Here is a 13,733-nt window from a genome sequence, read left to right as displayed (position 1 = left end):
GTCATTCTCATACTTCTACAATCAGTCAAAGAAAACGAGGAAAATACTCTCACAAGCTCGTCATAACGTCTCCAATAAACATGTTGCCCCGATCACATTCAGTCCTTATGCTCACAAATCAAAAACAATAACTTTGTTTTAGTACAAAAAATATTTTTAAAAAAAAAAAACTACTATTGAAATAGCTGGTAAGTATGTTAAAGCTGGTCTTCCCGAGAGAAAAATTATCTCCGTAATTAAAAGGACCAGCAGGAAATTCCTGGATTCATCTCAGTATAATTATAAAAGCCCCATTTTTTTCATCTGTGGTTCTGCAACAAGGATTCTCACATAGTGGAGCCAAGCTATAGTCTTGAGTAAAGCACCAAGACCACACACGCTTTCGCCAGGCAAGGCGGTGGATGAACAACAGACGAGTGGGGGTGGGCGAGGGGGGTCCTAGGGCGAGTGAGTCAGGAACTCTGCTTCATGTTGCGACGAAGGAACAGGGTGTCACAATCAAAACACGGACATGCTTTCAAATCAAGTATTTGAATTATAAGACAAGCTGTGCCACGTTGCGTTGTTTGACCCAGAAGAGAAACTACCTTTAGTGCTGTATTTGTGATTGTTTCCATGGGTTTTGGCCGAGTGCTGGCACGTGAGTCGTTTCTCCCAAGTGACAATGGAATAAGAAAGAATGACTGAACAGTGGGTTTAATTATTTCTTTTACATGAATCATAAAGTCCCTGCAGATGATCATAAAAAAACATCTTACACATTTTACACACCACAGAGAAGAGTGTGAACAACCATGCCTGCCAAATTTGAATGAATAAAACAATTGCCAAGTACATAAAATGAGGTTTCAAAGGCGTGTCCTATGAATGCGCTGAAAGCACTCCCCACTCAGCTGTTAATCAAATACTTTCATACGTCTACATTTTTCTATATATAGCTTGTCCATGCAGCAACGAGCAGCACTAACCACCTTCGCGGGCAAACATGGCTCAGGACACAGCTGGCAGTGGGCTTGTCCACCACAAAACTGCTTTGTTTGGTGTCGTGTCGATGTGTAGGTCCACTTAACAGAGGCACTTCAGTGAAAGTTAACCATGTATTTAGACCAAAACTCATGGCGGCACATTATTCAGCCTGTGGCTCATACCACATGCTGGACTTTTAAGCACATGCCTCTTGATAGTTATAAACCCACAAATGTCTCATGTTTCAACCATTTTGGATCGCCTGAATAACACAAAATATGTAACACTTGGAAAGTTAGATAACAACACTGAGCTGTTCACTCAATTTTGATATGCAGGGAAGATGTATTTTTTTGGCACGTTAGCAAAACCAGCTCACTGCAGGTTGTTGTGGAAATGTCTTCGTAATTATAATTCACAATTGCGCCGCGAAGGCACTAACACGAACAAAGGTGCCCAGTTCTGATATAGTCAGGCGAGCGGTGACATGCTCTGCACCAGAGTGAGTTACAGGGTGCCATTTTAGCTGAAGGTGCCCATAAATCAGGAAAACTGAAATGTGGAAAAAACAAAAAAACAAAAACAGTTAAATGCTACATCTCAACGACTGAGTACTACACATTTCTCAGTCTTTGCACATTTTCAACACCTACCTTCAAATTTGTATAATGTATTTTGAAACAAATCTCTTAATTCACTTCACACGGTCTTTCAGCAGTAATTATGTTGTTTACTATGCATGCTCATCACCGTTTATTGAAGTCCTTTATTTTTTGTAAGAATATTTAAGTGTTTTTTTTTGGGGGGGGGTTATTATTCACCAATTAGTAGAGTGGCACATTAGTACTGGTTTGTGTGCTTGTGTGAAGGTGAGCTCTGCTGTGCCGTTTGGTCTTCGTGTCGAAGCCTTTGATTTGTGTGCCACAGCTGGGCCTGAGGAGGACGTTTCAATGGGCAGCTGTGGGCGCTTTATCTCCCGTGCGTTGACACAGGCTCATTTAATAGATAGCATACTTGGGGATTTGCCTCCAAAGTTGTCAGGGCGCAGTCAGATAAATCACTCGACAGGATTGCTCGCTGGCTATCCTAGGCTCTGACACTTACGGCTTTGTCTACCAACCATGAGATATGTAAAATGTATTGTTCCCATTGAAGTCTGCTTTTACTTCGGTTCAGCCTACGCACTTACTCAGCCTTGTCTCATAAAGGCGCACATCCAACCTGCTGATACCACAGTGCTTACAGTAATTACACCATTTAAAATATTAATTCTTCACATTCTCTTAATGTTTTGACACACTGCATTGCAACAAAACAAACTATTGGCTTTTCAGGGGTCCTCCGACAGATTAGTCGCATTTGAATTCATTGATGTGCTACTGTAATGTGTAAATCGTTGCCAAATTGGTCACAGGAACAAAATAAACAATCAAGACAAGGTGCATTTGATTTCTGTATCAGTAAGACTATGTTAAGCCATTTCTCTGAAGTCAGCATGTACATTCTTGATGATCGAACATCAGACCATCTTTATGCATTACTTGCTTCCATTGTTTTGTTTGCCGTTTATTTCATCCTAAAAACAGTCGTCTGGCGAACTGGGGCCATCTCCCCTTTCAGAAGGGAATTGACGTATTTATTTTGATGCTTAATATTTTAATCCCAAATGGTTTTCTATTTTCTCCACTGGAATAAACAAGACTGTGGAAGCACAATAGTGGCATAACTTTAGTGTTCAGGTATAGGCCAGCCAGTGAAAATTTAAGAATCTTCGAATCACAGATTTTGTTACTGTCTTTTATGTTTTGGATGTTGTATGGAAACTGGAAGAATCCATTCAATGATATCACAGTTGCTGTAAAACATATTTAAGTACAGGTCACTTATTAATTTATGAATTCAGAGAAGGCGGTCAGCTAACTCCTTGTACAGGACAAACGAAGTGTAGTTTGTTTATAAAATAGGTCATTGCTGTTGCAGGAAGTAAAAAGACATTAAGGGAAACTTCAAATGGAGACATTTATAGAGCAAATGTGGATTATAAACCCAAGAGTTTAGCACAAATTTTCGGCTGCAGCCTCTTTGAGAAATTGCTACCACTGGAGCAGTAGTTCACTGCAACTCCTCATAAATGTTTACCACCAGCGGTCTTTCAAACATGCTCTGTTCAGCAAGAACCAAAGTGAATATTACCACATCCACGAAGTTGCGGTACTTATACCCTTTCGAAAGTGTTAAATTATTGTTATTTTTGTTAATGTGTGGAATTGGTATAATGTTACAAACAGTATGCCTGGCCATATATGTGCGTACCTAAAATAAGGCAGCTATGGTACTGTAAATGCGGAAAGCCATAGCAATGATGTCACAACCTACTACAATCAAAGGCAATTGGATCTTATGCCAACAAACACTGTTATATCTCTCGACTAACTTTTTCCACTGGTTGAACAGTTGTGCCTGTTTTTTTCTCCCTTGTTTGGTGCACCAGCACAAAAGTTAGGTACACCCAAATTTTTGACTGCATTACACCACCATTTTTAAGATTTCACCCTTTTTTCATCAATATTGATTGGTGAATGATGAACTAAAACGTGGTCATCCAAAAGATTATTTGAATCACAATTGCGCAACACAGGCAACTTACTTAAAAGTAGTAGAGCCTGACATGCTCCGTGTGAGTGTCGGTTATGACTTTTGAACATAACAGACCTTTACTTGACATTCAAGAAGTTGTCAGTGATTCTTGTCATCCATTCTAAATGTGACGGGTGAAGGTCAGTCACCTGAGCCTCTCACAGTAAGATTTTTTTTTTTCTCAACAACCACCTGTTTAACTTCGTCTGTCCTTTTGAGAACATGAAACCATTCCAATCTTCCATCACAACAGTATCACTCCCAGACAAATCCTGCCATTGTGACTGTTGCCTTCACAGTGTGGCTAAATGTTATCTTTTAAGCTTAAACCGACCATATGAAATACCACAACGTCCGCGTCTTTCAAGTGAAGTCAGCACCCATGTTGAGGCGTCTGCCTTTCAGTTTTTGTCCAGCCACAAGTCATTAAAACAGAGACTTGAGTCAATTCAAGTCCTTGTCAAATGATTTGAGTCCCCATCTCTGGCATATATTATACAGGGCTGTGGGCCTTTAAATGAAAAATCGCCTTGCAAATGCTAGCCCAAGGAACCATGCATAATAGCAACAGCTGTTCATGCATTTTAATCAAAAGCGCTGGTCTTTCATGGAACTGCTTCATTTCTCTTCATTTCTGCAATTACAAACTGCCCACCAAGCTTTTGGCCCCAAGTTCCAAGCATGTGAGGAAGCAGCCATGCTTGCTTTCTCTCTTCAAGTGCCTCAAAGCTTGCCGTTAAGTTTGCTCGATAATTACATACATTTGTCTCATCCTGTCCGCTGCAGCTTCATAGTGCATAGTTTTACTTTGCTTAGAACAAAGTGTTTTTGTCCAACTTTCACCTATATATCCAGGTTGAGACCATCCTTTAAAATCAAGCAGTTAGCTCTCTTGGGCGACTCAAAAATGAACTTTGTGCTGGGAAGTAATTCATGATTAATTTAGCCTGGATCCACACTGGGGGTTATGTTTTCCAGCCATGTTTTCTCAGCATTTGTCTCTCCCTTATTAACCCAGATTGCCAGACAGTGCAGTTTCTTCATGAGGTGACACTTAATTATGGGTGCATGAAATTGTGTTCTATTAATTGAAAATAGTCACCCATGGTCAGTCAGCCTTATGTTTTGTAATGGGCTAATATATGACACTGACTAATACAGCTTACTGTGGTTTAATGAAAGCCCTATCTCACCAGGATTTAGACACATTTAGATCACAAATCCACTGGTAATGAATTATGTATTTGCATCCTTTTTCAAGGTGTTTTTTTTTTTTTTTTTTAATGCAAACATATTTTATGGACCAATATGTTTCTTGTTGCTAAATATTACTCCCCCCAAAAAATGTTTGATTACTTAGTTGCTTGATTTATGTATGACTGATATCTTACTACTATAAACTATTTTAAGATGGAGGAGCCATTTGGCTCACATCATATATACTTTGGCATCGGGCGGTATCCTCGTACCTCCAAAATGAGGACTTTTCAGCATAGTCCAATAATGTGATGTTAGTTCAGCTACTACCATCGTCTCAGAACCTAAAGTATTTTCAACAAGTTCTATTGGTAAATAATTTGTTTAAAAAAAAAAGCCAACAACAACAAAATAACATCCACACATGTGGACTGGCCAATAGTATATATTTGTTTAAAAATATGCAATTTACCAAATTGCAACAAAGAAGGTTTTGACCTGACTCCAGAGATATATGTAACCACTCTTGTATAAAGTACCTGAAAGGGATACTTGAGTAAAATTACCCAACATAGAACATATCTTAACAGAAGATAATTTCTGTCCTAGAGAGAGACTGCTCCCAGGTAAAATGGGGAAAACCAACAAAAAAGAAAAATACTTCACTATGTCATCACACAAAGACAAACTTGTGACATTTTCGAAAGATGGAAACACACACACACAAACACGCTGATTGCATTTGGGAAGAAAAAAAAAGTGTCCATCCTATCAACTAATAGTAAAGCAGGGGTGCTGAAAGTAATCTAACCTAGAAGAAGAGGTGATAATGGCTACATTGCCAGAGTGCTTGTTGGTAATAAGAGACTGGAGTGAAGTTAAGGAGGAAAAAAAAAAGTGTGATATTGAAGGAAGGGGAGGGAAGCGTAACAAAGGAGGTGTGTGTTTATTTGTGATTATTGGAGCACCTTGCACCTTGAAATGGACACAAAATGTAGAGTAATAGAAGCCACAAATGGATTTCCATCAGGCAGCTGTGATCACACTCTAAGATAAGGTGAAAATGGGTTGTATACTGAGAGTCAGTCACGTATTGAGCCTCTATGCTGTGGACAATGGTTTTAATCATTACCTGCATGTCCATACATTCTAACCATCTCACCTTCAATGCAGTGCTGCTCAATTAAATGCTGAAAACACCATACGCACATGCACTGAAGTTCTATACCTTTTCCCTGCTGATCTTGTTCAGGGTTACGGGTGAGTTGAAATCAATCAGTCATATAGAACATACAGATCATATTGATCCGTACTTCTGAGATAAAAATGATAATGTTTGAATATGATCAGATGTGTTTATTTGCTGTTGTTTTTTTTTTTTGTTTTTTTATGTTGCCATATTCGAGTTGAAGATAATTATGAGCAGTTGCAAGTACAGTTCAGTGTTGGCACAAAACCCCCAGCTACACACACACACACACACACACACTTTTGGTTGAACTGTTGCAATCGCTAGAAAAATAGCCTTTGCACAGTAGAGTCAAGTCCAAACAAACACAGTGCAGTAAAACATCTCGAAATGCTGTTCAGAAGAAGTTGTACTGACAATGTGGTTGTCTGGGACAAGGCGGCTCCATTGCCTCTGACAGGTAATGTTGCGAACAACAAGATGATAGAGCAGACGGGGGACAAAACAAACAAACAAAAAAAAAAACCAACAACAACTTTGAAAAGTAAGGACTTTGACGATTGTCACAAGAAGTGCAGCAATGTTGGGCTTCGGCACCAAGTTGTCCGCAGCTGTCAGACTCTACGCTTCCAACAACAGTGTCACATGAGCTCAAGTACCCAAACCAAGCTTTGTTTTACGATTCTGGTAACAGCAGGAACCGTCTAGTGTTCTTGTCAACTGCCAGGGCCTGTTGCAATCATCAGTATGTTGCCATTCTCCCAGACGTTTTTAGAAATGTATACCGTAGTGTGATTAAATCATGTAATAAGTAATATACTGACAGAATAAATGTATAAGAATGGCTTAGGCTGCCTATAAATGGAAAATATCGAGGTGCCATATTAACGTCGCAGCATTCAATGGGGATTTCATAGAATACTTTTGTGGTCATTGTTGTAATAGGAGAATGATTTATTTCCGCTGAAGCTGTGATAGTTGTCCTTTATTTTCATCCCTACTTACATGGCAGTATCAAGGGAATAATGTGTCATGGAAGCCTCAGCAATTCAATGGCTATTTACGGAGTAACATCTGTGACTATCTATCTGGCTTAGCATTTTTTAAATCCCACGTATTATGGGTTGAGCGGAGATTATGATCCCATGGCACAGAATGTGGTTACAGTAAGGGGCGAGCTCTCGCTCCGGTTGTACCTAAAATTGCTGCGATTAGGACTCACGATCCGGTATTACAAGGGAGTAACCGCAGCGGCTTGAACAGATTCCACCTGACATTTAGTTCAGACAGATCTCCGATTGGCACTTGATTAGCAACTAATCCATGTCATTTTCTCCTTCGGTAAAATTAGTTGAGTAGAAAATGGTGTTGTAAATCACAGAGGAGGAATTGTGCCGGGGCTTTGATCAGTGTTCCGTGTTGAAAAGTGCTGTGAGGAGATGGGACATAAGCTGTTGCTATAGTTACTAGAAAAATGGCTGAACAGAAATATGCAGTACCATGAGGGTGCTTATTCCGCTAAATTCTGTTACTTAGCTCCCGATTTTGTAAAAGCACTCACACACCATCATGTAGTATTTGTGAGTTGGCACTTATGAGTTATTTTTTTCCTCTTGCTAAGTCATTCAAGGTGTTCAGTTTCTTGCATTGAGTCGTGCTTTGGTCCGTCAGACCGATAAAAAAATAAAAATAAAATCAAGAAAAATGTTTGAAACAACACTAGAAATGCATACAACACTGTAAATACAATATACTCCATTTATGCAAACATATGGAAATCATTTAACTAAAGGCAATTGATGGATCATGAAAAAAAAATCGAATGTATGCCCCCCACATAAAAAAAAAAATCATAAACCGTTGCATGCACTCAATTGCTTATGTAACTTTAAGCTGTGCATCTGTGCACTTTGTTCTCTCCCTTTATCTCAATTAGCTTTGCATTGTTACAGCTGGTGTTCTTCTATCTCTTCTGACAATGTGTATTAAAAAAAAACAAGAAAAACATGCAATACTGCTTAGCGATTACATGTCCTATTTTTCAGCTGTGGCATGCTTTTCTTTTAATACTGAAAATGTTTTCTGTCCTCTTTTTTTTCTAATTTGTCTTGTGAAAGCGTATTGCTCAAATGTTCTGTTACTTTCTCCTGACCTGCAGTGCCGAGACCCTTCAGTCGACCAGTATGGAACAGTAGCAAAGACAACGCAGCCGGATTGTGCTTGTCTTTATATGTATGCCACTCTATTTCCCTTAGTTAGATTACTTGCTGATATTAAGGCTTCTGCATAACCTGCTACGTAGAATCGAGCTCGAGCATACCCGATCTCAGCCCTCACCCACTCCTACGCTGCCTCCTCTGGCTCCAGTCCTGATCGTAACCTGCAGAGGCGCGGGGAATAATTAGGAGAGAATACTACAGCTGACACCATTTCTGAAAGCGGGGTATTGTAATGAGTGCAGAGCAGGTAGTCATTGTGTCTGATGGAGCGATTGAAAGCCACTTGGTTTTCAGGCTGCCTGGGAGAAGCCTTGCGGAGCTTTGCTGGTCCCTTAATGCACGTGGGAGCCGAGCCTTGGGAGGTTGAACCAGAGGTGTCTCCAACAATGGCAGCAGCCAAGGTTATAGCTGAGTAACCCATTCAAACTGCTTTAAAGTGACACAGCCCTCATCACTTTTGTCTCTGCCAATATGGCTGCTTCTCACTCTCTCCCTCTCTTTCACTTACTCTCGGCTGTTCTACTCATTATTAAATGTGAGGAATGCGATGAGCCACTGATCAAAATTGAGCCTCATTAAAGTTGTGCAGACTGAGTCACTGCTTTGGAACGCTTTCGCTTATCAAGATAGAGGATGAGCAGGTTTAATTACATTGTGTCTCACCTGCAATAGTGTTTGTTTTTATATTCTCAAAAACAGAAACAGAAAGAGGGTAGCCGTGCACACACGGTGTGTTCGGCAGTGTGCGTCATTGGCCAGTGAGTTGTGTGAATGTAATTCAGTGCATGCAAACGCTGATTGGGCAAAGTGTGTTTTCACAACATTTTATTTTGTGTGAAGTTCTTTATGTACCTACCGTCGTCCCAATCATGAAGGTAGCGTCAGACCGTTAAATCGTGCACCGGATGATGCTGTGCGCAAACAGGAAAGGAGCGTGTTTGCTGCCTAAATGTTGCTGACTTCACAGTGCTTGATGAGTCTGCCTTGATTAAATGTGGAAGGTCCTATCCAATGTTAACTATGCTTGCTCATACTCAAATAAACACCGAACGTGATCTTGGAAGCACCTTCATTACTTGTTCATTTTTCTCATAAAATACAATGCAAAGTTCACTGACACTGGCTGAACTGAGTCAGTCCAATTTTTATTTATTTTTTAAACAGTGTAACACTCAGTATTTTGAGTATTATCCATTTAAATTGATCAATCATCATGGATGTACGTAGAGGTGTGGTGAATGTACTCTTTTCTGGAGGAAGTGTTATGTTAAAAAGTACAGCCGTTGTTTCTACTTCTCCATTATTACACTGAACATCTCATCTCATGAAAGTTGGCTGTGCCAAAAATACGTTTGAGGCCCACTTAAAAAATATTTTCCGGTCTTCAAATTCTTGTTTGCGTTTAGCTTGCCAAATCTAAATGGCTGATATTTGTTTTTATTTGAGAAGGTTGTTGTGTGAACATTGTGTAAGCTTTTGTGACCTTTTTCCGTTCTAAAGAGCCTCCACAAAAAATACAACTTATAGCCAAGTTAACATATTTTTTTCAGAAACATATTTTACCCCACCCCTCCCAAAAATGTATTTTTGCTGCAATACAGATGTAGGTGAACAATTACTCCCATTTTCGCCTTTTAGGTGTAATTGTTGCATTTTAAGGCTTTCATAAGATACTGTACTTTATTTAAAAATGGAAAGTGACAGAATTTGGATGGAGGAGTCTTTCTATATCAGGCTACATTAACCTGGATTATTCTGTAACTGAAGTATTGATCCCCCGCCCTCAGGTGGCCACAACATTTTATAAGGGAGGATCATAGAGCAAGGAGTCCATAAAATCACATGATAGGATGAAATAAATTGGGACCGTAGTCTTTTCCAAAATGAAATAGCGTTTTTTTCATAAGACTCCAGGGCTGCACTTTTAATGTGTTAGGCATACACAATTTATGAATCTGCTGAGATAGCAATGAAATTCATCTTCAATTAGGAATTGAAGTGACATCCAAACTGCGTCATCTTCGTTGGTGGGGGTTAATTAAACCGAGGCTGTCGAAAACCTGACACAAAACCAAGTGTGAATGCCCAACTATCACAGTTAATGTGACCCCCCCTCCCCCCACCCCCGATTAAAAGCTGTATTTCTCACTGGGCTCCCATCCCACCCACATTTCTTATTTGTGTCCTTCAGACGTGTACCCATATGGTACACGATGTACCTGTTGAACTCATTCCTGGAAACAGGTAAATTAAATCCGTTCTCCGGGTATGTCAGTCATTTGGCCATCTTTTGTTGTATTTATGGACACTGAGGACACATTCCCAGACTCATTAGAAGTACACGGCGCATCGGGGAGAGAAGGAGGAAGGGAGGAGCTCGGAGATGGAAATTGAAGCTATCACTTTGAATCATTTTCTCCAGCTAGCGAGATGACGCGCACAGCCTCATGTTGTTGCTATCTGGTTTCCCAAGGTGCTCGTAGGCTAGAGATCAAGAACGCTTGGTAGTGATGAGAAATGTCTCAGGAGCACAGACTCCTGCGGGAACACTACAAACTGGAACACTGCATTATTACCTTTCCCTAACCTGACACGTGATAGGAAAAAATAAATAAATGAACAGTTGTCCTTACATAGAGAACCTGCTGCCCTCTCTCTCTCTCTCTCTCTCTCTCTCTCTCTCTGTGTGTGTGTGTTAGGAATGTATTGATGCTTAGTCTTTTTTTGGGTGTTTTTTTTCCTGCTTCTACCTGCTTCTTGCCTTGACCAATCTCATAACAAGTGCACACATATGATCAAATAATGTAGCTTTTTGAAAAGCAGCCAGTGGGAAAAAAAAAACCTACAGGCATAACACAAGGTGATATTCACAATTTGGAAATACTCTAGTTAGGCTCATGTCAACCCTTTTACCCTTTTTTTCCCTCCTTTCCTTTAGCAAGATTGTACACTTCCAAATGGCAAATCTATTTCAATTTGATGTATTTTATTTATACTATCCATAGCTCGATAATGTTTTGTACATGAGCTTGTTATGCATTGTGACAGCCTCTTCTTTAGTCCTGTGGTTTCTAATTTATATGTATTGCTTGAAACATTGTTATTACTATGCAAATAACTCTACCTGGTTATTGCAGTCATGTTTGTGTGGACAGTTTCTAAATTCCAAACTCGTAGCCGGTGCTCCCTCAGCTCTCTACCGTGTTAAGTAGCTACCATTGTCACTAGAGAAATCCTTCTCCATATCCACATCACTGTCAGATGCGTGTTACTTTTTCAAAAAGCCATCAGACTCTGTCTCTGTCAACCGGTTGTCCCTCACTCCATTAAAGATGATTGATATAGCCTGAAAACCCTTCGCCCAGCTGTTGACTCATCCTTGAGAAATTGAAAAGAACTGAGATAAAGGACCCCCATCACCAAATAAATACCTTTTGTCTTCACACTGTCCACTAGTACACTTTGGAATATAGTGTATTTTAATTCAAAGGTAGTTTTGAGTCTCAATGGTGATTACCATGTATGAGATGTTTCAGTTGTCTTTTTTTTTTTTTTTTTTAAACCTTTGATGAATAAGGGCAATCCTCTGCTCAGGTCAACTGGACAAAAAACAAATAGGGGAAAAAAAGACACTTTTGTTTGTCCATTTGTCATTGTTCTTCCTCTTGGCTTTGTTATCCTCTAATGGCTTGTGAGGATTTCTGCAGGACAACTTGAGACGGATTTTATGATGTTTCGGCGTGATTGATAACATGCTCTTGGAGGGATGTCAGGCTTTCAGAGTAGGATAATGTGGATTTCTATCTCTCTGCCTTCTTCTGTAAGACGCGCCATCAATCAGCAGCAATCGCGGCCTTAACCCGGTAAAATTAAAACCTTGCGGGGGGGTCGGGCCTGTGTTTTCCATGGAATCAGGACACACATCAGAAGGGAGCGCGACAGAATCGGAACACTGATCCACATCACACCAGGCCCACTGCCACAGAGAAGAGGACAGATATAAGATTCCCAGCATGGGGCAGAAAATACAGTTAATGATCTGATTGTAGATGGCTGTTGACAAGGGAGAGGGATTACAGGAAGAACAGTCTCATTTTCACTGTGTGCGGAGACGTTATTAGATCCTAGCCCAGCTAATTTAATTCCAAGGCCTGTCAATATTTACCAGCAACAAGGGCTCTGCACTCCGGCAGACTCTCTTTCTTTGAGAATGCCGAGCAAAGGAAATGATTTGACACCGAGATGAAAAGATCAAAATTCCCCTTGTGTCTATGTCTCAACATAGAGGCTCTGGTCTTGGATATGTCATAAGCATGTTTTGCTTTTTTTTTTTTTAATATGAATGTCTCGACTCAGTACTGTCTGTCTGTGTTTTTCAGTCGATGGCTGCATACACAAAGCTGCAGGTTCCTGTCTCTACGATGAGTGTCAAACACTAAATGGCTGTGAAACCGGCAAAGCCAAGATCACCTGCGGCTATGATCTCCCTGCAAGATGTGAGTACCAGTAATTAATGCCTTCCTTTAGCTCAGTGTGTGCGCGCGCTTACGTGCTCGTGTGCTACTCCTTCCTACTGCATTCGCACACAGATATAATGCAATGTGGCCTCGTCGTCCACTCGCAGGTCACAAAAGTCATATGAATCAAACTTAAATGTTGTTCTTAACCTCAACAATATGATTGTTATAGTTCTAAATAGCAATGGGGTAGAATTGTACTGCATTCTCATGACCGTTGAGTACCATCATTTGTCAAGATTAAAATGTATCTGTCTATATTACCCCCCCCCCCCCCAAAAAAAAATATTTGTACTCATGTGTACGGTTCCCCCATTTGCTGGTATCGACGCTCAAAAAAATATCCTTAGTATTACCTTGCATCATAATGTCAACACTGGCAAGGTTTCCTTGAAGCCTTCATGGCTTTGCATGATGTCCCCCCCCCCCCCCGCCTAAAAAAATAAAATAAATAAATAAGAAAAAAGGCCCAAATATGCGTCGACTTCGAAGATCACCAAGCAGTATAAAAATGTGGAAGCGAAAAACACTTGCATACTTCTTGGCCTATGGGGAAGCCACTTTTATACAAAAGAACTCAACGTTGAAGACATGTTTGTGTTTAATTGTGGGGTGAACAAAGGGAGTCGTAGGAGGTGTATCATGTGGCACTTTGCCGAACATATTTCCTGAAAACTACACGCAGCTTGTAGGATGAACACCGAAATCACGAGGAAAGCCCAGCACACCGAAAACATACATTTGGACCACAGTAATTGGTTTATAGTTCCATGGAGGAATGGACTATCATATTGAAATGAAAGTACTTTTTTTTTTTTTTTTTTTACAAACCCTAGGAGCCGGTAAATGTGAGAAATATTTGTAGTTTTAATGTATTTGTGTATAATACTATTCCTCTATTTTGTATTATTCTTTTATTTATATTCAGGTTATTCCCAAAATGATATCTTTTAATTGATTCACAATATTAGAAACACGTCCCCACGTAGTTCACGGCAACATGCATCC

General features: G+C 40.0%; 1 protein-coding gene across 3 annotated transcripts in view; it reads left to right on the top strand.

Annotated features, from left to right (window-relative positions):
* macrod2 (mono-ADP ribosylhydrolase 2) overlaps positions 1–13,733 on the top strand; it is a 362,991-nt gene that overhangs the window by 121,857 nt on the left and 227,401 nt on the right. For all 3 annotated transcript variants that reach the window (XM_019870487.1, XM_019870486.1, XM_019870484.1), the window contains exon 5: positions 12,588–12,704. In XM_019870487.1, the coding sequence (XP_019726046.1) occupies positions 12,588–12,704 (117 nt within the window). The remainder of the gene's footprint in view (positions 1–12,587; positions 12,705–13,733) is intronic.

Source organism: Hippocampus comes, unplaced genomic scaffold (genome assembly GCF_001891065.2).
Source record: "Hippocampus comes isolate QL1 unplaced genomic scaffold, H_comes_QL1_v1.1 scaffold76, whole genome shotgun sequence".
Classification (NCBI taxonomy): Eukaryota; Metazoa; Chordata; class Actinopteri; order Syngnathiformes; family Syngnathidae; genus Hippocampus; species Hippocampus comes.
This window is presented reverse-complemented; position numbering and strand designations above follow the sequence as displayed.